Below are 23,261 nucleotides of genomic sequence, written 5' to 3' on the forward strand. Positions count from 1 at the left end.
GTGGACATCTCCGGAATCCCTTCTGTATGCCAATGCTCGCTTTAAACGCAAAATAATCAAAAGAAAGTCAAGAATATAAACAAATGCAAGTATTGATACAAATGTATAAACAGAGAAGCAAATCTCTGTAGCAACAAGGGGGGTATGTGTAGTGTAAAATCAGATCAAACAATAGAAAGAAATATCATGAAGGGGTAGGAGGATTTGGTAAATGAGAAAAAGATTATTACTCGAGCTGGCGACTGCGAGCTTGAATCTCATCCTCGGAAAGTGACGCGACCCAAAGGCACCTTTCAATGATCCCTTGAACGGGCTCGAATCGGTACTTGGTGCTTGCATCGATCAGGCGAAGGAGACTCTTAACAATGCGGGCGGCCGTGCGATAGCGTTCGAAGTTGACAAGCAGGCTACCCTCATTGCCAATAACCTGGGCTGGTTTTTGGGCATTATAAGTTAAATCATGGACGTAGAGGCCTGCAGAATAATGATGAGCGGTCGCTGACGGGGTTAGAGAGGGTGGCGAGTCCTACCAATAAAGGGAATGCAGCCTTCTTGAAGATTGGCTGTTTCCATCTCGACGCGAAGATCATGGAAGTTGCGAACAGGTTGAATCAAGCACTCCATGTCTTTAAATAGCCGCTTGTCTTCCGCAGGTACTAATTCCCACGTGCGGTGCAGGCGAGTACAGTCCGAAGAGGACAAAGCAATGGCGATCTGGAGCATAGTGGCATAGTTGCTGATGCGCCGAGCATGGACGGCAGTATGAATGAATTTGATGAGGGTGCGTGCCCGTTCGTGAAGATCGCTGGTAAGGACAATCTCGGAACAGACCCATTTCACCATGAGATTGAAGCGACCGACAACTAGATCAATGCCTTTGCGATCCTCGACATACAGGAATTGCACCCAACTTCGGATCGTCTGAGAAGCATTGCTCCATTTCATTTCGACCAGATCGCGCCAATCAACCTCGCTCAGGGCTGCCATCTCTATCAAGGTCAATTGCTGGGCAAGCACTTGAGATTCACATGCGAGAACGAAGGGGACATGCTCAGGTCCGTTCTCGTTGGCAAAATCTCTTTCCATGTGGCCCTTCTCTGAGTTCTGGAGGACATCGGTGGAGAACTGTGCGACGTTTCTTGGAGGCTCATTCTGGCCCCCTTGACATCTCGGTGAAGCGTCTGGTGTGAGAGTTTGGGGTGGAACGAGAACCTTGTCCAGGGGTGACATTCGCGCGGTGAAAGAATTTGGATGTTGAATGGTCATGGGTGGAGAAGGAGGGTGTGCCAATGGATGTGGCGGAATATCAACAGTCGACGATGACAAGCTCCGAGAATCGACAGATAAGTGGCCATCGCTAGAGCGTACCATATTGACCGAAACATCCGAGATGGGCGCTGACAGGTGTCTAGGAGTCCTTTCTCCGGCGTCCAAGTGACTCGACTGGGGGACTGTTGATCCTGGGCGGATGCGCCGAAGGCTTTCAGTCTCGTCGATGACTTGGATTGAGGGGTGGGATGAGGCAAATTCCGACGTATCTCGACTGGATATAAGACTTAGAGGGGCCCCAATCACGCCACGGTCAGAAGCCGGACGCTTCATTGACTCGTCCGCCAATCCTCGCTCGAGCAGAGGGATTGAATTGTAAGACTCCTCGGACTCAGTGACAGAATCCGAATAAGGTCGGTGAGGCATAAGCCGTCCTCGGGCTGTAGAGTATGCTTCTGTAGAATAGGAGTAGCCAGATTTATCTGTTTGGCGTCTCTGAGATACAGCATCCCAGCGAGGATTTCCTTGGCCGTCCCCATCACCAGAGCCGATAAGGAATTGCTCCTGCTGTGGAGGCGGCGAACCAGGCCATTTGCCCTCTAACTTCAACAAAGTACACTCAATTCCACCGTCGTCTTCATCGGGAATCCTTGCAAATCGAGCTATGGCTGACTCGAAAGAGCGCCTCTGAATCTTCTGGCCGCGGTCTATATTCCCCTCCGGGTAAGGGTTAGGTGGAATTAAACGTGTCGGAGGGCGAGAAGCAACATCAGTGGTGGTTGTCGTGGTCTCTGCCAAAGAGTCATCATAAGAACGACGACTATAGGGATCCGGTTCCAATTCATCGACATGCTGTACTTGGCGTAGATTGCCACCTGGACGTCGACGAAGAGATGGTCCAAGGTCTTGATAATGGTCCGTAATGTCATTGCCAACATTTGAGCTCATGTAAGACTTGCCGGCATCGCTCCCAGTTGATGACCGATGATGTCTTGATATTCCGCTCTGGAAAGAAGCATATTTGCGCAGACGAAGCGAAAGCGATGGCTTTTTGCGAGGTACCAATTGACGTTCATTAGAAAAAGACGAACGTATCGAGCTCGAAGGATATAGCCGGTGGTGTTGGTAAGCAGCCAAAGCGAGACTTTGGCTATTTTCCTCATCATTGTAATAAACAGGAACAACCTGCTCACCGTCCCTCTGCGCACTGTAGATAGATGGCACGGCCCCTTGGCCGGAAAAAAACCGATTCGGAGCAAGCGACTCCGGAGATTGAACAGCCCCCGTCATGGTAGGCGACTCATTCCCGGTATCATCCACAATGACAATCGAGCCACTACCCGCAGTGATCCCACTTTTGATCTTCGACTCTTTGGCATTTTGGGTTGCATCCTCCGAGGAGATCTGCACTGCGGACCCACTAGGCTGTAATTGGTTTTCCTTGGTGGGCTCTTTATTGTTCAACACCTGCCGATATTGTTGCAAGGCCTGATCACAAAGAACGTCGATTCGGGCCTGGCGCCTAGGAACAGAAGCCATTTTTCTCTCTCGGAAGAATTCAGAGCCCAAAGCAACATTGTTGGGCATTGCTGAGGTCCTGCCTCGGGATGACATGCTCAAGGCTTCGGAGGCATGTGCAATTCGGGCGGAAACGCTGTGCCCTCCATTACGGGTATGAAATGCCCGTCTGATCGACCCAATGATCGTCTTTACCCCAGAGTGTGGGGGTTTGAACCCATTTTCCGGTATACTCCGGCGGTCAGGCCCTGTGGCAGATGCAGACTGAATCAGAGGTGGAGATTCTGGTGCCATCATGGCCATGTAAGACTCAGCAGGGGGGGTAAAGAACACCCCGGATTAAACGGACAGGGTCCAATGCTTCCTGAACCACATGGTCCGTAGAGCCATGGTCCGTCGCGGACATGGGAAGACGGTCATCTCGCACTGAATCAGAGAAGCTGCCACTTCTCTTATGACTATGGCCTGGAAATGGATGCCGCGAGATTATTGGAGAAGTTGGAGGCCGCTCATGCGGCGACACGGACTTTGAGAGGCCAAAAAAAATCGGTCGCGGAGCCTTGCCCTTGTAAGAGCCAGACTGACGTCTTGGAGACCTCGGAGGAAGTGAACAGGAGAGAGCCATAATACTTTGCTCACTTTTGGAGGAAACAGGAATGCTCTGCCCGGTCCCCGCTGAGTCGTTTCGCTCATGATGGGTGGAAGGGAGGTTTTCTTTGGAACTGGTATCTGCGGGGAAGGCCGATGCAGATGCAGAAAGTGGAACAGTTTGGTGAGGAATCTCTGCGCTAGAAAGGATATCGACCTCGGTATCCCCCGGAATTATATGGCTGTCAGGATCGTTGTAGGCCTGCGAGAAGTCGGAACTGCCCCAGTAAACTGAGCACTTGCCATTCCAACACCGCTTCAGGTCGATCAAAATCTTCAAATCACTCATGCAGCCATTTTGGCGCGACTTGACCTCTTGATACAAGGCGTTGATGGTCTCGCAAAATGTTTGGCGAAGTTCATAGCTCGTCACGAAGTCATCCACAAAATAATTCAAGATCCAGTGTCTTAGAGCAGCGAAAGTGCGGATCCGAATGATACGTCCATCATCTTGCGGTCGGTTGATAGCCCACTGTAGACGAGCAAGAAGCAAAGCCAACAAATGATCGGTGGAAAGATATGAGCGAAACGTGAGAAAGAAATCCGAGACTAATTCGTAGTCCATAAACGACTCTGATGAGACCTGAGCCACAATACGAGCAGGTGTCGCGGCGCTGATGTCTTTGGTGCCAGGGATGTAGCGTACGACGGCCTCATCATCCATTTCAGAGACCAAATTCTCATATATGGAAGGTTCCACCGGCTCCTTCAGCTCGTATACAATGGAGTTTCTTGGCAATGGAGAAGCTCGGCTCAGATCTATAGCTGCCGCCGCGCCAGAAAACATCGAGACGGCGAAGGAGGATCGATTACGGGAAGTTGAATCTCTGCTATACGGGCCATGGATTCGGGCGGGCATAGGGTCGACCATACCACCTAGCAAGGTCGAGTTTCGAAAATTATCGGACGTGGAATTCCGCGTGTAGACGGAACTCTGCAGGGTTGCACTACCCTCCTGGTTGAACCGTGGCGATCCAAGTCGGTAATGAGGAATAGGGACTTCCAGCGCTGTGTCAGGCGATTTCCCACCTGCGGATCCGGGCTGGTCCTCTGATCGATCGATCACGATACGGAGTTCTCCACGGTTGCCTCCACCGACCGATCGCTGCTCCGAGATGGTAGAAATCGAGTTGGCACGTCTGCGAGGGTGAGAGGAAGGGATCGATTCTGGCTGGTTATCAGTCATAACAGACTCGACGTCTTCGGCTTCTCGGGGGCGTAGCTCGGAGAGCTGGGAGCTCGACCATCGCAATGGGTCATCGTGGACAATAGCGCGCCTTTGCGGCTGAAGATTCTCGCTTGCCACTTGATCGATGGAGGCGAATGGCGCCATTGAGGGGTCTTTCTGGGGCGGATTCGTAATCGGCCTAGTCATGAATGGGTTGTATTGTCAGCGGGCTGCAGTGTCCGACGCAGAATCGCGTCCACAAGGTGTAGCTTTATCGATCGTACCTGAGAAAGATCTTGCCATTCTGGCCGACGCTTCCTACCGTAAAATGACCTACTTTCCGTCCGGGCGGACGCGCCTGGAGTGGGCCACGATGCGTCTGGGACCGTCCCAATGGGGCGGCTTTCCGCAGCAGGTCCTGGCTATTTTTGACCCGTAATCCCAGTGGCCCTGTCGCAGGTGCGGTTCGTTCGCGAGTAGCCTTCCGCTCCAGGTTCTTCTTAAGGAGATTGCCGCTCTGTGACACCGTGTTGGCCCTCCGCAAATTGGAGGTGGCCTGGGGCGGCCCACCACGCGCGCGATTGAGGGCGGGCAATTCATTGATCCGAACGTGAGGCTCCGACGATTGTTTTGCGTGCATCGGACGGTCGAACGAGGAAGGTGGTTCCATTGCGGGTTGCGAGAGCTTTCTTTCCCCGGGGGGAGGGGATTCAAGCTCTGCAATGAACCGCGTCGTCGCGACGCGAGAAAAGCGCCTCTTCTAACCGGTGCTCCTTTATTTATTTCTTATCTGATTCGTCTTCGTAGTGACCTCACAGTCTCCATAAAAGCCTAGACCTCATTAGGACCTGGCTGCCATTTGTTCGCGAGAATGGGACCGAAGTAGAAGTAGAAGTAGCACAAGGGGAAGTTGTTATTTTGTCAAAGTGGAGCAGCCGTTCAGGCTCGCGGGTTTTCTTGGGAAGGAACCGTTCCGACACAGCGGATCCTGGTGCCTTTGCCCCCTTTTCTCCGGGAAGCCTGCCTCGATGCGGGCTGGTGGTCTGATATGATGGGTACGTTCCTTGGGACTCTGCCAGCAACTTCCCGGAAAAAACCTTCTCATCGATCTGGATACTTCAAAGCTGCAAAAGCCCTGTTCCTCACGTCATGAACAGCCCGCGGAGGTGATAGGTCATGCAGTCGCCATAAGGCATGGGCTCTTATTCGTCCCCGTGAAGCGAACTCCCTTTGGGGCCACCAGCTACGGCCCTCTGGTTGGTTGATAAAGACCACCGTTATCCCATACCCCCCCACTTGGGACTTTTGGCGCGGCCTAGCAGAACTGGAGAGCTCTTAGATCGCTGCTTGTCTTATGCAAAAATGCAATACCGCAGGGAATCCCGCAGGGGGGAAGGCTTGTCCCATGGCGTTAAACCCCGATCTCTATCTCTCAGCCACAAGCCTCCATAAAGCCAAGGAATCATCCCTCGAAAGGAAGCACATCATGAGATTCAATGCTTGCCAAGCCTGTCCGCAATTTTGGGAGATTCCCATGTTGATCGCGCATGAGGAGCGGGATCGTCCATGTTACGCCCGACCAGTCCATCTCATCTGACCCCGTCGAATGCATGGCGATCCCGCCTCATTATTCCGCCCTTCCCTGATTCGCAGAAGGGATCGGAGTCTGGTGCTTCTCTCATCAACCTCTGTATAGGACAGGCCAAGCCTTCCAGCTTGAGATGAGTCTACAGTGGAATTTTCCGTGTCTCACCCGCTCGCGGAGCCGGGAAGTGGGTGTGGACCATTCACCCTACATCTTGCACAGTTCTTCATGCGGTCTCATAGCATTTTCCGGAAATGGGGTTTCTCTAAGTTCCGATTCGTCGGGACAAGGATACAGATTGTATCATTGGGTCGTCAGGGTGAGGAATTTGCTCGTGGTGGTATTCCGTTCTCCGCTCTTTAGTATATGCTGCGTGCTGAGGACTATGTCGAGTATTCCAAATTGCACTAACCCCCACGGCTGTTGGAGGATTCCCTCACGGCCACTAGTAGTCATCACGGTGGTGATGATGAACTCTTGCCCCTCGTCTTGGCAAGACCAGCTACGGGGCAGTTATCACATGATCGATTACGCTAAAGATGAGACGAATGGATGGCTGAACTTTAGATAAGAGTCTGATTCGACTCGCTGCGATCTGATCATTTGCGGTACGTATATAATCTGGATTCCAAGAATCGTCGAAGGCCAAAAAGTTTAATCATTCAAATGTTATGAATACAATCCCCAAACCGCACATGCGGCAATGCAAAGTGCTTCAATAGGAAACCCAAATAAAACATTGATCCTCAAAGCCTTGTACTTGCTATAAGCCGCGCAAGGAGAGACATCACCGTGTCTCAGAGGGAATAGCAGCCCTGGAATCCATGAGCGTGGCACGTTCCGAAATACCAGCACGACAATCAAGTCATGGAAGGGCAATCAGGCACATCTAGCAAGAACTATTGCGATAACCTAAACCAAGGGTACGGTGCAGCTCCCCCCACTTAGCAGGGACTAGATTCACCAGAGTTTACAGACCGGCGTCTTGTCCGGACATTGGAAGGCCTCCTTGAACTCCCGAGAGTTGGCCGCGGTATTCTGTCACATACGTTAGCTCAGACCAGCGACGAACATCAAGCGTGCTTGGAACTTACAATAATCCGAGCGGACTTGGGCGCATGAGGGTCGTTATATATGGACTTCTCTGCAGCCTCTTTGGTATCCTTGCCACACCACCAGCTGCCGTATGCGATGAAGAATAGCTGCTCCTTGGTAAATTCGCTTAATCCAGGCAGATGTTTGTCGGGGGATGCCTCATCGCGCTTTTTCCACGCGTGGTACGAGGCAGTCAAGCCACCAGCGTCAGCAATGTTTTCACCCAGCGTGAGGCGTCCATTTACATGCAGAACCTTGCCTCCGGGGCCGTCGACCGTGAAGTTGGAATATTGATCGACAAAGCATTGAGCCCGCTCTTCGAAAGAGTCCACGGTCTTCGAGTCCCACCAGTCTGTGTAATTACCGTTTTGGTCATAATGCCGACCGGTAGAATCAAAGGCTGCCTTCATGTCAATTTTGATAACTCACTTTTTGGGAGTGGATTTACGTACCGTGGGAAAGTTCGTGGCCACTAACGGCGCCAAATGCACCATACGCCAGGTATAGAGGGGCATTCGGTCCATAGAATACCGGAGGTTGCATGATGCCGGCTGGAAAGACGATCTCGTTCCCTGGTGGGTTGTAGTAGGCGTTCACAGTGGGCGCGGTCATGTCCCACTCATTGCGGTCGGTTGGCTTGCCTAGCTTGGCCCAGTCGAATTCGAGCGAAAATTGGGCAACAGCGAGGAGATTCTCGTAGTAAGTACTGTTGGACACCTCAAGGCCCTGGTAATACTTCTCCACGTCCTTTGGATCCAGCACGTTGGGGCTCTTGGTTGGGAACCCGACTTTCTGGACGATGTTCTCCACCTTCTTGATGCCCAGCTTCCGAACATCGGGAGACATCCACTCGGTCTGATCCAAAGTGAAAACGAAGCGCTCCTTGATGTCTGAGACAACTTGGTCCCCGAGTTTCTTGGACTCCTCTGGGAATGAATCCAGCACATAGAACCGACTGAGACTCCAGCCCAAGCTCTCATCGAGAGATTTGATACAGGTGCGCCACCTCTCTGCCTTTGCAGCTGGGTCCTTTCCAGCAAGCACATTGTTGAAACGAGTGAGCGGCGTCACTCGATCGTCTTCAATGGCATCAGCATGTTTTTGAATGAGTTTCCACTGTAAGAAGAGTGACACTGTGTTTCTCTGGGTGTCATCGAGAATTCCGGCCAAGGCTTTTAGGTAAGATGGCGAGCCCACAATGACGATGTCTTTCTTGTAGTCTTTGGGGGCTAGTTCTCGAACAATTTTTGACAGGGCAATTTGAGGGACAAGGTTCTCTGTTGCCTTGATGCTGAGCGGATTGTATGATTTGGTGACATCCTCTTGGGTAGCAGTATCAGGTGTGACATCTGCCAGCTTTTTCTCGAAGGCGACGACATCCTCTGCTACTTGGTCAGAGTTATCGACCTTGAAACGCGTGAAGATATCCTTGAGAACGGCAGTATACTTAGCCACCGTCTCCGTGTTATTATAGTATTCCCGGGCAGAGAGTCCAATTTCTCGAGGCGGCGTCACGGAGATGACAACATTATCAGGGTCTCGGTCATCGGGCTAGATAGGAATATTAACATGGGCTTGTCTTGTCAGGTAAATCAGATTGGCTTACCGTAATACCTGGAGATATCAGGGCGTCCGTCCCGGTTCTCATGAGGAAAGTAATGGCCTCAGTCAAATGATCTCCAGAACCAGAAGCTCCCTTGCCAGTAGGGTAGACCTTCTGCAATTCGCCCAATGTGTGAAGCAACGGCTCGGCCCCGCGTTGTTCGAGAGTAGCTGTGTCCAGGCAAGCGTTATAAGCATCTTTGAGCTTCTTGAAGTTGCCCTTGTCGGCTGCATCGGGGGGGTTCAGAGCGTTCCAGGATGTGTCGAAGGCGAGTTTGCGCAGTCTCCTCCATGTAAGTTCCGGCAAAGATGGAGCCCTGATCGGGCCTCATGTCATGTTGTTCTCTCCACCCACCACAGACATATTCATCGAAGTTTGTGCAGGGATCTATCTTGGCGCGGTTTGGGGCCAGATTGTAGAGGATCTCCGAGGCTGCGTGAATGCATTGGGGCGTTTGGCAGATGGCCGGTGCCGCTTGAGGCTGTAGGGGAAGACTTGAGGGCATCTTTTGTTCATCTGGTCAAGTTGTGTTAGACTCGAGATGCGGGTTAGTAAAGAATATCCCTGGAGCATACCAACGTAGAAATGCTTCAGACCGATGTAAATGCTCATGCCGATCCAGCCAATGGTCATTACTGTCCTCGCTAGCTTCCGCCAGGGGTTCCTCCGTCGGCATCGATGATATCTCGGTTCACTGGAAACAAAATTCGTCTCCTCTGGATCATAATCGATCCCGTCTATGTGAGACGCATGCTTGTCGTCCAGCTCATGCGATCCCAAGTAGATGGGCCCGTGTTTGTTCATCTCACTGAATGTTGTAAGTTACTTCCCAATCCCGTTAAGACCAGATCCTTCTTACCTGTTAGTCCCCGGCATCTCGACTCGAAAGCAGAATGAAAATGAATCTTGTGCTCGAGCTGGGGGCTTGTGAGGGGTTAACTCCTCATGGGGAGGTTGGGGTAATGGCGTCACGCGGTAAGAGTGACTCAGCGATCAGCGATCTCCCGAGCTCCCGAACTCCACTTGAGCACGCACGCCCGGGTCATTTGCATTTTGTCCATTGTTGAGCTATTTTGGACAAGTGCTAAAATTACATGTGAGATTTTCATGGCTTGATGGGGCCTCCCAAAGGCCTTGTAACCCACTCGCCCAGAATTATTTGCCTTACTGCTCACTTTCCAGTCACGTGAGACGGAGGCCTACATATATTGCGTCGCAATGGGCAAAAGTTCGGAGCCTCTTCACTTTTATGTTTACTAGATCCGCAAGAAAGGCTCGCTAGGAGGCGCGAGGGAATCGATAACATTTGATACACTAGTATGGGCTATACCTCATAAGTGTACCGAGTCGACATGCATACTTCTCACCAACAATCATATACAGTACCGGTACACCATTTACAATTTCTCCACTGAAAGATTAAGAACAAGAAAGCTTTATCTGTCTTGGTTCCGATCATCTCATTTCTTGTTCTAGCCCAAGCTATGTCTAAATTTAGCTTGAACATCAGTCTTGGAGGCGGTAGCCAGAAAGACGCCTTGTGTAAGTTAAGCTTCGAAGCTTCTTTTGCCCCCAAGCCGATTCTGACCAGTCATATGTGAAGGTAAACGGTGGAGACTCTGTTTTATCTCCACATACTGCTTGGAAGATTTCCTCATCATTGCTCGACGAATAGCCACCTTGGCTATTCCTTGTTGTCCAGAGTACCGGTGACGTGGTTGAAATTCACGAATGAAAATTTCTCTGTGAAGCGCCACACCTCACAAGTGGATCCCTTCATAACGTTGGCTACATCTCTTTACTTATATATTCTGCCAGGTAGACCATAGACTGTTTAGGGCATGTATAGAACCCTACCGTAGCTATGGGAGCAGATCCGACACCCCTGAGAGAGAAAGAAGAATGAACCAGTAGCGCTCCTGCATGCTACCTACTATCCTACCTAGTCATATACTCAATTAGCTGGGAAAGAGTTGATAAATATAGCCAATCATTGACGCGTCAGCAGTAAGAATCCCGCAAGCTGTATCAAGCAAGGTCATCATGCTACAGTATTGAGCAATATATCTCAGCGAACAAGAATGCTGCAAGTCGCAGTGTCAGGCGATAAGGGAAGCTGGTGATACCTGTGATTGTCTGTCCCTGGAATATAAATGGATGACCTTCCACCATTTCAGAAAGATCTCAATCAATTGACAGAGTGCGATTTTTGAATGAAGTCAAGAGTGGCACAATTCGACGCAGAAGCTTGGCCAGACATGATGCCAAAGTGCTAGCTAGTACTATGCTTTGATTTTTAAGCACTGAATTTCGCAGGAACTAGACTGGCCGTCAAATGAATCTCAATGAGAGATCATGCTGATTTCTATCATCGGAATCTCGCGCGACTATGAGAGAGCCGAAATGGAGGAGCGGGCTGTGTCTGCGAACCCCTGCACAGCCAGCGCATCGCTAAGAGATCATCGCAGTGGCCAACAATGCCCACTGGTCGGGGTTCAGAAAAGGAAGGAGGGATGCATTTGGGGCCAGAGAACAATCTATGAGGTCTATGGCTGATCTGACAGCTGTGCAGCGGAAACCCGCACAAACAGGATGGGATAGGTGAGGTTTTGGTGGGAACCTGGAAATATTTCCCGTATCAGAATGGGCCTCTCCTCGTTGTACACGAACTAACCGATGCTTTCTTAGAGGAGAAAGTGATGGACGGGCAAGGATGTAACACGATCACGATCCTGTGGCCTCGAGAATACGGTGAGTGTGTTGGCCACGGTTCGGACGACAGGACAATTGGAAAAGAAAAATGCCTCAGGTGTACAAAATAACGCATACTGAAGCCACGAGTGGGGATCATGTAAATCATGGTCTGTCAACTGTTGGTCGCTTGATGATTGGATCGCTTTGGAGCTTAGATTTTTCCCTGGCAATTTTTATTTGCAACCGAGTTTTTTTTTTATTTCTTTCTTTCCTTTTTTTTTCTAGTGATCATTCTGGGAAAAGAGGGAATGTCTGGGAGGCCCATTTTCTTCATCCGAGGTTCCCTGTGTTCCTGAAAAGAACACCACCACGTCCGCCTGGAAATCTGCTACTTTGGGACATCCTGTGGGTGAAACTATGCTATGAGACAGCGAACCCCAGACGTGGTGCAAGCTTGATCTGTGACGATCCACCAAAGTGCTAAGCCAAGCCGTTCAAGCTTAGGGCGCTTATCAGGAAATGGATCATTGCCGACGCCACCAACTAAGCGATGACCACAGCTCCAGGGCTGCACAGCCACCTCCAGCTGCAGCCAAGCTCTACCAAGCCGATCTTGCTGATGCGGGCGGATTGCTTCTGCCTGAACCCTTCTGCAAGTGATATCATGTTAGCTGTGCACGGTCCAGGGGCTCAAAATTGGCCCTGGGGAACCATGGAAGGAAGAGGATCAGGCTGCTCTGTTTTCTGCTTTGGAAACATCAGTATGAAGGGTGCCGAAGTGCTGGGATGAGAGTATGAGGGGTTTCTGGACGAGATCTAGCACCGATCTGGCAGTTGGATTGTAGAGAGGGGCGGAGCATTAGTACAACTCTCACATGAGGAGGGGTTCCGCCAGTGGTAAACTAATCCTTCTGGGACAGGTGCTGTTGCAATTTCCGCTCTGGTCGCTGAAATGGTGCATTGGATGAGAAAATCTACCTGGTAGCCGAGGCGCCAAAAAAAAAAAAATCCCTCACTGATATCCCGCACCAACAGTGGAAGCCCTAATTCGAATTACTCAATCGAATTCCGACCCTGAATACAGGGGCTGCCTAGGTCCAATCCTCTTTTCCCTCAAGAACCGTAGCATGAATAGAGCGCATCAGATTGTTTCTAGGAAGTAAGAACTGTAGACTACTCGGTACTCTGCAAGACCCACTCAAGCTGGAAGTACCGCACAAAAGTACCGCATATGGTCTTTTCACGGGGTAACCACTTCTGGCCGAGATACTAAAATTCGATCTTCGATTCTCTGGCCCAAGCTCCTGAGCAAGAACGATTTCCCAAAGCACGGAACCCTCCGAAACGCAGGAGTCCCACCTGTGGGCGATCCTGTGGCTGAGAACGCAAATAACCATCGCTGTATGGCTTCTGGCGACACACAGAAACGCTCGCACTAGGCCGTATAAAGCGACTTTTTAGACAAACTCGGAATTGAACAATTAAAAAATAATCAAGCAATTTCGGAAGGAAAACTTTAGCGCCATAGGATGTCATAGCTCCCACTAATGTGGCCCTCAGTCCTACGTAAAAATCACGGAATTGGAAGAAACACGGGCCTGAAAGTCGATCGATGGGGTCGGCTCTAGGTATAAAGGCAGGCCCTCGCCGACCGAAGTTGTCTTTTCTCATTATTACAAGGGATGCTTATCGACGGTCAAAAGTGGGCTTGTGAAGCTTGCATACGGGGCCACCGTGTGACGAGCTGTAAACACCATGGTGAGTAGTCACATACTTTGAGACTTTTTTTCCTCCCAAGACTGCTTTTGAAGCTCTCTTTCTTGCATGCGCAAGCCAGAAAAGGACTCCTCTAGACGAGTGACACACTCTTTTTTTTGTTTTGAATATTATTCCCGGCACATTCTCTCATCCAGCACCTCAGCTAACTCATCCGCATCCCTCCCCAGATCGACCGTTGATTCGTATCAAGCGCAAGGGGCGACCCTTCGCAACCTGCTGTATCTGCAATGCCACACCGTGCTCCTCGCCAGCGGAGCACGCGCGCCAGAAGCGCGAAATAGAACTAAAAAACCCATCAAAAGTAACGCAAACACAATGCCAACAGCCGCTCCCAACACCGCAAGGCAGGAACTTCGATGTTCAAGGAAGAAGCGACACACGACTACAAGGTTCGCTGATGTGCTTGTTTTTTGGTTTCTAGAAAGCAGCCCACGCGAGACTCTATCCTCGCCACCACAACCCGACCGGCTTCCTCCCCATCGCTCCGCGTCCATCCGGACAGAAAGACCCCCACACGCGCAAGAAAGACCCCAATTCCTCCTCACCCCGCCCTTCGAGATCTGGGTCGACTTCCGCCGCGTCCGTCTCTTCTGCCCATGACCCTTCCCAAGACCACGCACGCTCTATCGGCGCGGGATACTGGTCCGGCTCCGACGGCTCGGGGATTGACGTGGAGAGTAGCACTGCCGTAAGTCGAGCCCATTCGACCGCCGGCCTGCCGGTAGAGTCGGGGTTTCCTATCACTGCTGGTTCCAGTCGGCCGCTCGCGAGCTCGGCGCCTGATGCCACGGTCCTCGACCCTGCTCTTGGAAACGGCCTCTTTGATCCAATGTATAGTCTTCTGACTTCCTCGGTCTCCGAGGCGGGATTGACGCAGACTTGTCCTCTTACTAGTCCCGTGGATGGTGGCAATCCATTTGATTTCCCGTTGGATCCGTTGCTAGGCTTGGATGCTTCCCACTTTGGTTACAGAGAGGACATGGATGTAGATGTCACGGAGGGGTTGACGGATGAGATGTTCCATGTGGAGGACTGGTCGAGGTACATGTGGTCGCCTGAGACGGGGCTGGAGCATTTAGATATGGGGTTCCCCCTGCTGGGGCTCGATGACAAAAGCTTGTCACCGCGCACGGTGACAACCATGTGGCTTTGCCATGACTGATGACAACGACTTATGATTGATCACGATGATGAAAAAGCGAAAGGCGAGATGGCTTTGGCGATGCTGGGGAACAATACACTGGAAGCCGGTTGGGAGATCCGATGGACTGATCGAAGTAAACGGGTTTATTTCACGTTGAAAGGACGAGCTAGAACCAACGTTGGCGTGCTTAGAGAGAGTGGTAGCGAGGCCGACTCGAGGAAATGCAATAGTCTATATTCGGGCCTAAGGCCACTATCTCGCCTCTAGACAACAACAATCACTGGCAGAGTAAATGGCATAACTGCTTAAGTCAAAATGCAATAAAGGCAGAAACAGGCCTCAAAACGCTCCTTGCTGATGCAAATCATGCTGAGAAGGCCCCGCGGTACGCCAAGTATTCAACACGAAAAGAAGAAAGCAGCAATAGCGCCATACAACCGATCCAATCTACTCACTTATTGTATGGAAAACTGACCTATACAGACGTCAAGTCCCCCGCTCTATACCTCTTGGATATAGTTTGCGGGTACACTCTTCGTAACTCCACCGCGCTCCACATCTGCCCATCCATCACCGCCGTCTCGAGTAACCAGAACGAATCTATCCCCCTCGGCCATACTCCACTCCATGTCACTCCGTGCCTCATACTCGTACAACGCCTCGACGTATTGCAGCTTCTTGGCTCCACGACGGGGCGCTACAGCCGGTCCAACGCGCTTAGGCGTAACACTGCCTGCTAGCGACGCTGATGAATTCGAATATGTAGACTCGGGCCGATCGGCCAAGCCCGGGCTGGCAGACGGAACTGGTGACGGGGTTGGTGCTGCTTCGACGTAAGCTGCGGGGACAAGTCCCTCTTTGGACCCGGCGCGAACACGGATCCATCCAGAGCCATCTATTAATTCAGTTAGATACAAGTTGCCACACGGTGGTTGCGCAGGTTACTTACCATCTGGATCGGTGATTGTCACATCTTCTCCTTCTTGGACACTAATTTCATCTGCGCCAGATGCATCAAATGCGTAGATCATTTTGCCTCGAGGCTTAGACGGAGCTGGATCATTGGGAGCTCGACTATAAGCCGCGGGTGGTGGAGCAAGGATCCTAGGAGTTCGCCTGGCTGCAGCTGGCTTGGTCGCTGCGACTGGAGCTGGAGGCTCGCCTGCTGGATCTTCGGTGGTGGGCTGCGTAGCGACGTTGGATACCGACCTGGCCGCGCTGGCGGCATACCCAGAGCTGAGAGAATTCATGGTATTTTGCCGAGTCAATGATGGTGCACGAGCCGAAGCAGCTGACGAGTCCAGATCAATAGCAGGGACAGCTCCAGCTTGCTCTTGTCTGGCGGCTTTGAGCTTCTTCTTGTCTTCTTTGGACTGTTCGCCTGGACATTCTGCTGGGACCTTCATCTGACATTTGCTATGGCAGGTGAAACCGCAGTCTTGACAGTCGAATCCCTTGGCAGATAATCCCCAGATGCGATCGCCACAGTAATCACAGTTCGTTGGGATCTTGAATGTTTGTGGTCGGAAATTATGATTTTGAGCTCCAACGGATAGATCCCCAGCTGCGGCGATGATTGTAGATGTCTCCACCTCAGCCGTTAGCCATTTGCGATCTACATCATGCAGACCCTCCTGCAGATTGAAAATAGCGCGCACAACGTCGACCTCGCTACGATTGTCTGCGCCTCGCTGGATATCTTCCCGAGACTTTTTAAAGGTCTCTACTTCACGTCTCTTTTGGTCAGATTCGACCCGGTACTCACGTACTTGAGATTTACTCTTGCTAAGCACGTTGCGCAAGAAGACCTTGGCAGGTTCATCAACGATTATAGACCCATCATCGTGCCAGATAGGGCTTGGTTCGAACTCCAAGTTTGCAGGCTCAGCAGACTGTATCGCATTATGCTGCAAGAACATCATTGAATCCATTTGCGGATTATTTCGCGGAATTTCCTCGAGGAGATTGGATATGTTGTCCATGCTGTTGGTCAGGGAGTTCTTCTCTAATTGCGCTGCAAGAATCCACAGTGAGTTGAGGCGCTTCACCCGAGTCTCATTGAGATTTTGTAATCCCTGAACATCTATTAGCCACTGCTCCGGAGGGGAGGGATCTAACAAGGCAACTCACATCTAAAACCTCCGGGACATACTCATGGAAGAACTTCTCTTTCAGTTTGTTGGTGACGTTGATGCTTATGAGGTATAGGTTCTGTCAAATATCAGCAATGGAATCAGAACGTCGCTCACCATAATCTTTTACCTTGTAGTTGTTCATTTCTAACACCTGTTGTTGAAAGGCGCTTTGTGCCTTGGTTTTGCCATGGTCGAAGGACGAGTCGATCTTCTTTCGACGAGACTCGACCTCTTGACAGGCACCGTCATATTTGCCCTTCGCCTTCTTCAAGTCTCCGTAAGCCGCATCGCGCTCCTTCTCCAGCTTAGCATGAAAATCCGCATGACATTTCCGAATATCTTCGTACTGTGTTGCAGCCACCTTCAACGGCTCTGCGACCTGCGTGACAAGCTCTGTCCCAAACTTGTCGCGCTCCGCCGCGTGGGCCTCTACGGTGTTCAATTGGGTGGCCCAGGTTGTGAGGGAGGCACTTTCGAGGGATCCAGGGGTCATGGTTGGGGTGTCGCCGACACTTAAGGAGCCGATCCTCTTTGCTTTCCGGTCATGATATTTTTTGCAAAGGGCGGATAGCTTTGTCGCATATTCCTTTTCGATAGCGCTCCGCTCACGGTAGAATTGTTGGATTTCGTCCAGCCAGGATATGCCATTCGATACCTGTGATGGTGAGAGTATTAGCTCCGGCCCGAACGTGGCTATGACACGCTGCTATCGAAGCAAACGACCCAAAGACGTACCCAAGCATTGACTGGTTTGAAGGAGTCCTATTCAGCATCGAAGATTAGCACGGTATTCCATATGCAAGGTGCGCTCCACCGTTTTACCTTTAACTCCGCTCCGAACTGAGGAGCCACGTCAGGTGCCGCCATGGCTGTGGTTGGATTGGTGTCAGATCACGCATGAGACGGGAGGGAAGACCGTGGGAAGTGATCGGGTTCACCGACTGTCGTGGAGGGCTCAGATCGTAGTCCTCTCAGAGTTATCCGTAGCCCAAGGCTCCCGCTTCATTGGGCGCAAAGCTATTAGAGACAGCAGGGACGGTGATCAGAAGGCGGGGAGCATCCATTGGTGCCTGTGACATTACAAGACGAGCTGGTAATCCGCTACGGCAGACCATACCGCCCCTAGAGCATTCCAGATTCCCCTCGCAATGAAATCTGAGAATATTAACAGGAAGTTTTAGTTAGGTTATCATCCAGTCGGAGCGTTACACCTCATCAATGGTAGCTATTGCTTGAGGCTCGCGAGATTCCCGTGTGGTACTCATTTTGTATGCTACGCTGGATTTGTACATACGCTTAAGTGAATACGATCCACCGGGGTGACTTGGTCTTTGCTTCGATTGTTTCCTCTCTCTCTTTCCCAATACAGGGTGGATAGCTTTTGCATGGATACCATATTCTACACAGAGTATCGAAAGGGCCACATTACCGATGTTTTTAACGTGAGAATCTTTCCGTAGACGCGCATATCATCTGTCATAGGGAGGATTCACTGTCATCAGCGGGTAAGAGAGCGTATTACTGCGTATTTCGCTGTTTCCATATTGGGACTAGTGCATTCGATCGAGTTGCGGCGTCATTTCTGCTGTTTGGATACTCAAGCGCTTCACTTAGTGAATCTTGTGAGTCCCATTCACTCATCCGCTCATTAACTGCATTCCCCACAATAATCTGATTCAATTCTTCCCCCCAGGCTTGCTTCACTACTGAGAAAGCTCTCCCAAAGCTATAAAGGGAGGCTGCCCCCCCTACTCAATTTTTTGATACCCCCGCATCGCCCCTCTTCTTTCCAACGCTCCGTTCCATTTTTGCGCTTGACGCCTCCAATTCATATCTTCCTCTTTCAGCGACTTTGTCTATTCAACAAAAATGTCGACAGAAGCTGCTGGTTCTTTGGCCGACCGGGTCACCAAGCCCGATGAAGGTACCGTGATCCCCTCCAGTGCTGATAACCTCATGCGCGCACGGCAACTTACGCAATGTTTTCTATAACAGACGTGGCCGATAAGCCTGTTAGCCAGGAGGTCAAAGATGGTGCCCCCGGTTCGGAACTGCAGGAGCCAGACTACACGGTCGAGGTCAAGCTGAGCGACCTCCAAGCCGACCCGAACAACCCTCTGTACTCTGTCAAGTCTTTCGAAGACATTGGCCTGTAAGTGGTGAACTGGCACATATTATTCCCCGTTTGTCTACCCAAGGATCGGGACTGACAGTATTTCCTTCCTAGTGATGAGCGCATTCTCAAGGGTCTGTCCACTATGGGTTTCCGCAAGCCCTCCAAGGTCCAGGAGCGCGCGCTGCCTCTGCTCATGGGCAACCCCCCCAAGAACCTGATCGGCCAGTCTCAATCTGGTACTGGAAAGACGGCTGCGTTCGTCCTCAATGTGCTGAGCCGTATCGACCTGTCTACTCCACAGGCTCAGCAGACACCCCAGGCCCTTATCTTGGCTCCAACCCGCGAGCTGGCTCGCCAAATCGTTGGTGTCATTCAGGCCATGGGCCAATACCTTGATGGATTGGTCATCGGTACTGCTGTTCCTGCCGACCGACAGAGCCGTCCTGCTGCCATGACATGCTCCGTTATCGTCGGTACTCCTGGTACTGTCCAGGATATGGTCAAACGCCGTGTTCTCAATCCTACTCAGCTCAAGGTATTGGTTTTGGATGAGGCCGACAACATGCTAGAACAGCAAGGTCTTGGTGACCAGTGCATTCGTGTTAAAGCGTAAGTTTCTATTTTGGACTGACGTGAAATATATCTAACACGTCATGCAGGATGTTGCCCCGTGGCCTTCAGGTGGTCCTGTTTTCCGCCACATTCCCTCCTCATGTCCACCGCTACGCGGAGAAGTTCGCCCCCGATGCGAATGAAATCACTCTGCAGCACGATGAGTTGACTGTCGAGGGAATCCGTCAGCTCTATATGGACTGCGATACCGAGGAGGTCAAATACGCCAATCTTGTCCATCTCTATGGTCTTCTTACTGTGGGGTCCTCAATCATCTTCGTCAAGGTAAAGAGTTCCATGTTCCAAGAAAATGGCTCATTGACCTAATACTGATCATCGGCTTCAGACCCGTGCCTCCGCCGTTGAGATCGAAAAGCGTATGACTGCCGAAGGACACACCGTTGCATCTCTCACTGGTGCCATCGAGGGCTCTCAGCGTGACGCAGTCATTGATTCGTTCCGCAGCGGTGAAGCCAAGGTCCTCATCACTACGAACGTTCTCGCCCGTGGAATCGACGTGTCTACTGTCTCCCTAGTTGTCAACTATGTAAGTTGGATCACAGGATCTATTGCTTCTATGCCTAACAGGGCTTTAGGATATCCCTACTGCTTTCGTGGCCGGCTCCCGTGCCCAGGAGGAGCCCGACTACCAAACCTACCTCCACCGTATTGGTCGTACTGGTCGCTTTGGCCGCATCGGCGTGGCCATTACTTTTGTGTCTAGCCGCGAGGAGTGGCAGATGCTGCACAAGATCCAGGATCACTTCGCAACCAACATCGAGCGTATCGACACGTCCGACTGGGATGAGGTTGAGGAGATGATCAAGAAGATCATCAAGAATTCGCGTGCCCAGTCCGACTTCTCCAAGTAATTGTGAGATGATCAACAAGTCAACTGAGCCATTTATGACCTTTCTTTCAAATCGTTGCAGGCTAGCAAAGTAGTTAGCTACAATAAAAGAGATACCAATTCATGACTTTCTTCCGTGTTCGCAGTGTACCATCTTGCAGGGTTCGGTATCTCTTCAATCACCAGGGATGCCCCAATCCCTTGTACGCGATGTGCTTCAAGATCGTTCAATATCGTCAATTCATGCCCACGATAGAACAAATTGGTAAACCAGGTCATGCAATGCTTCCATCGCGTCTTATAGACAATCGGAATGAGCTTTCGAACTCGCGTTTCATTGTTGAGTGCGGGTTTACTGCCTTCAAGTGTCTAACTAGAACATCCACTGATTCGATGCGAGACTAATATCTATCGTATTGAATAGCTCCAGGCCGTCCATTGCGATCATTCGATCAATATCCATCAGAGAATCATCACTTGCATTTGAGCTCTGCAAATAAGCTTCTGGCTCCAAAACTTCGTCAAGCATCTTTGAAAAAAGCTCTCCTGTGCGCTGAAAGAGGGGGTAATTCGCATTATCAGGGCTGGCAATCGTTTCCAGATATGAGATAAACACGCTCAAATGGCGGATGAGCTGTGCTCTGGAGCCTTCGTAGAGAAATTGCTCGCCCGTTCGTTTGTGGTGTTGAAGAGCTTTCATCAAGAGGCTAGCGCTCGGGAACCCGTAAAGGAGTAACTGTGATCTGGTTGGAAACCGTCCATGCTTTCATACTCTTCGGCCCATGTGACTTACGATCCATGTAAAATCCGGTCGTAAATCCACGCATTGTTCTCGATACGTCCCAATGCTCAATACAGTAGACAGGATATCTGCGCTAACAGAAAGAAGCGCTGCACTGCCTTGTGGATTGGATTTCCCGGCCAAGAGTCGCTGGACGAGGAAGTCGTTGTAGAGATATGCGAGATAGCTCACGACCGTCATCAGCCAATTGGCCACAAATTCCCCCTGATGTAGGGACTTTTCTCGTCCATGGATATGAGCGGGAAGGTTTTCCCAAGCTTGATGAGAGCGAAACGATATATCACTATGGCATTATTAGCAGCTTAATGAATTTCAGGCCACCGTAGAGCACGGTGATAACTTACTTGAGGACTTTCTTCGTTTCAGGTGTAATATTCTGCATAGAAACTTCCAATATTTCTTCTCGAAAAGTGGATATTATATAACGGACTCGGATCCAAGTCGCTCGTTGGAACGGACGATGAATGTTCCATCCATCTGCATCCAGGTCTTTCTGCAAGTGCGAGAGGTCTCTATGACCGGTAGCCAGAGCCTCATCACTCAGATCCTTTGGGATTAAGCTATTGATATACCGTTTTGATATGCGTGGGGGTCTTCCCAGGAACGTGGCGAGGCTTTTATCGAACTGATAAGCTGCAGAGAATTGTCTCCTCCGGATCTCTACCAGAAATTCCGGCACTTCGGCTGCATTGTTACCAGAGTCTTTCCCATCGCGATGGTAGCCAAGTGCAAAGAGATCAGTAGATAGCTCGCCCAATCGACTCCAGCTGGTGGGGCCTATGGACGAATCAGCCAGGCGTACGTGTCACGGAGCAAATGTACTGACTTGAATCCCCATGTACCAAGTCAGTAAGCAGCAAATTTTGGTAAGTTAGCCATATAGTCAAATCATTGGCTGGCGTCAGGATTTTGCAAATGTGAATCACAATGTCGCTAGCTGCCAGCATGGCTCGCGCAAATTGTGGGGGTGAAACATCCTTTCCTAGCCCAGTTCGGGCAAGTCCCACGCTGCCTGCCTGCCCAGCAATGGAACAAATGACCCCAATAATCTCCAGTCGGATAGCAGGTCCGGTGTACAGTTTGTGGAATTCTTTTCCAGTGATGGAAGACGGGATCTCGAATGTTTCTGCCGTGTTATGAATTACCCTGATGGTGAGTGGGTTGATAGATTCTTCAAGCTTCTTATCTGAACAGTCCTGCAGCATCCTCCTCAGAGGGCCCAGGCTGTTTAAAATCACTGGTGCTGGGATCACTGCACCCTGACTCAGGGCATAGTATTCGCGGATAAGGCCCTCGATGATAGTGAAGTTACCTAGAGTGAGAAATATTTCAATGATTTTTTGGACCCAATAAGACGGCAAGATATCCCCCGCAGGGTCCCGACTCTAGACCTTTGCCTCCAGGTGCAAGATCCCCGGCGTCAGTCAACGGAGAAATAAAGCTCATTGGGCCAAGGTACCCCGGAAGGAGAGATCGTTTCCGAGCAGCGGTGTACAATGACGCTACATTATCGTTGGGCAGCATTGGCATAAGCGGGCTAGAAGACGACTCGTTGCGGTGAAGGTCCCTATGCGGGATTCTAAGTAGGCTTTCTTTCGTGATAGTCTCGTCTCGTATCCCGAACAGGCCACACACCTTTCTGATGGCCGGGCGAATGGAACACCCGCCACGAATGTCTGAGATTGGTGCCTTTTCGGCCTTGTCAAAGGCGCTGGATGATAGAAGCAACTTAATGCTCCTCCGCGGTCTTTGCACCGCGAGCACACAGGCTGCGCATGATCACATCGCACCTTATTCCGACGGCATGGCTCGCATGAAGCGGGCTTGCCGTTTCGGCGTCGTGAACTAATGAGGTGTCAGTTGTGAGCTGGGTTGTCTTTCCTGTCTTCGAACCTCATGAAGAATAATATGCTATGTAGTGCTCCCGGAATATCGCTATCAACATATCGTCAGAGTGTGCTGACGTTCGATTTCAGGAAGCTTTTCATTATCGGCGTAGTTTATTCCGCGACCTGAGGTGAACCCCGCAAACTCCGAAACTAAGTGGGGGTCACGGCGATCATCGATTGGTACAGTAGTCAGTGCGTGGTTCTCGCAACGCATCTACCACATAGGGTAAACTATGCGCTTCGCAGGTCGAGACCGGAGCAGGCTCTAAGAATAGCCTGGAATCAGGCGATGACTACGTAGCACTCCCCCACCGATAAGGCCTCTCTTTCGTCCCAAAAGATAAGCGCTGATAA

At 50.9% G+C, this 23,261-nt stretch overlaps 9 protein-coding genes across 9 annotated transcripts; 3 read left to right on the forward strand and 6 right to left on the reverse strand.

Moving 5' to 3' along the window:
* Window positions 1–507: 507 nt before the first annotated feature.
* N7468_004801 (mitotic regulator LTE1) lies at window positions 508–2,856 on the reverse strand (the record flags this gene model as incomplete). Its single annotated transcript, XM_058474098.1, has 1 exon — window positions 508–2,856. The coding sequence occupies one exon, from the start codon at window positions 2,854–2,856 to the stop codon at window positions 508–510; it is 2,349 nt and encodes a 782-aa protein (XP_058333101.1).
* A 241-nt stretch (window positions 2,857–3,097) lies between these two features.
* On the reverse strand, window positions 3,098–4,768 carry N7468_004802 (Guanine-nucleotide dissociation stimulator CDC25; the record flags this gene model as incomplete). The annotated part of the gene is made up of 1 exon (XM_058474099.1): window positions 3,098–4,768. The coding sequence occupies one exon, from the start codon at window positions 4,766–4,768 to the stop codon at window positions 3,098–3,100; it is 1,671 nt and encodes a 556-aa protein (XP_058333102.1).
* A 106-nt stretch (window positions 4,769–4,874) lies between these two features.
* On the reverse strand, window positions 4,875–5,273 carry N7468_004803 (uncharacterized protein; the record flags this gene model as incomplete). Its single annotated transcript, XM_058474100.1, has 1 exon — window positions 4,875–5,273. One exon carries the CDS (start codon window positions 5,271–5,273, stop codon window positions 4,875–4,877), a length of 399 nt encoding a protein of 132 aa, XP_058333103.1.
* Window positions 5,274–7,148: 1,875 nt separating this feature from the next.
* Window positions 7,149–9,762, reverse strand: N7468_004804 (M13 family metallopeptidase; the record flags this gene model as incomplete). The annotated part of the gene is made up of 7 exons (XM_058474101.1): window positions 7,149–7,226; window positions 7,283–7,683; window positions 7,736–8,834; window positions 8,890–9,169; window positions 9,237–9,402; window positions 9,462–9,694; window positions 9,746–9,762. The coding sequence occupies 7 exons, from the start codon at window positions 9,760–9,762 to the stop codon at window positions 7,149–7,151; spliced, it is 2,274 nt and encodes a 757-aa protein (XP_058333104.1).
* A 2,368-nt stretch (window positions 9,763–12,130) lies between these two features.
* Window positions 12,131–12,370, forward strand: N7468_004805 (uncharacterized protein; the record flags this gene model as incomplete). Its single annotated transcript, XM_058474102.1, has 1 exon — window positions 12,131–12,370. One exon carries the CDS (start codon window positions 12,131–12,133, stop codon window positions 12,368–12,370), a length of 240 nt encoding a protein of 79 aa, XP_058333105.1.
* Window positions 12,371–13,262: 892 nt separating this feature from the next.
* On the forward strand, window positions 13,263–14,521 carry N7468_004806 (uncharacterized protein; the record flags this gene model as incomplete). The annotated part of the gene is made up of 3 exons (XM_058474103.1): window positions 13,263–13,338; window positions 13,527–13,748; window positions 13,788–14,521. 3 exons carry the CDS (start codon window positions 13,263–13,265, stop codon window positions 14,519–14,521), a joined length of 1,032 nt encoding a protein of 343 aa, XP_058333106.1.
* A 482-nt stretch (window positions 14,522–15,003) lies between these two features.
* N7468_004807 (putative actin polymerization protein Bzz1) lies at window positions 15,004–17,505 on the reverse strand (the record flags this gene model as incomplete). The annotated part of the gene is made up of 6 exons (XM_058474104.1): window positions 15,004–15,398; window positions 15,453–16,578; window positions 16,634–16,714; window positions 16,766–17,293; window positions 17,374–17,400; window positions 17,461–17,505. 6 exons carry the CDS (start codon window positions 17,503–17,505, stop codon window positions 15,004–15,006), a joined length of 2,202 nt encoding a protein of 733 aa, XP_058333107.1.
* Window positions 17,506–18,507: 1,002 nt separating this feature from the next.
* On the forward strand, window positions 18,508–20,238 carry dbp5 (ATP-dependent RNA helicase DBP5; the record flags this gene model as incomplete). The annotated part of the gene is made up of 6 exons (XM_058474105.1): window positions 18,508–18,562; window positions 18,634–18,790; window positions 18,866–19,363; window positions 19,414–19,651; window positions 19,713–19,913; window positions 19,963–20,238. 6 exons carry the CDS (start codon window positions 18,508–18,510, stop codon window positions 20,236–20,238), a joined length of 1,425 nt encoding a protein of 474 aa, XP_058333108.1.
* A 351-nt stretch (window positions 20,239–20,589) lies between these two features.
* On the reverse strand, window positions 20,590–22,785 carry N7468_004809 (fungal specific transcription factor domain-containing protein; the record flags this gene model as incomplete). The annotated part of the gene is made up of 5 exons (XM_058474106.1): window positions 20,590–20,952; window positions 21,010–21,301; window positions 21,363–21,795; window positions 21,845–22,330; window positions 22,365–22,785. Coding segments are annotated over 5 exons (1,995 nt in total), but the record flags the coding sequence as incomplete, so codon positions are not given.
* Window positions 22,786–23,261: the final 476 nt, after the last annotated feature.

Source organism: Penicillium chermesinum (genome assembly GCF_028974085.1).
Source record: "Penicillium chermesinum strain IBT 19713 chromosome Unknown utg000003l:1.0-5111272.0:1.0-5115320.0, whole genome shotgun sequence".
Lineage (NCBI taxonomy): Eukaryota > Fungi > Ascomycota > Eurotiomycetes > Eurotiales > Aspergillaceae > Penicillium > Penicillium chermesinum.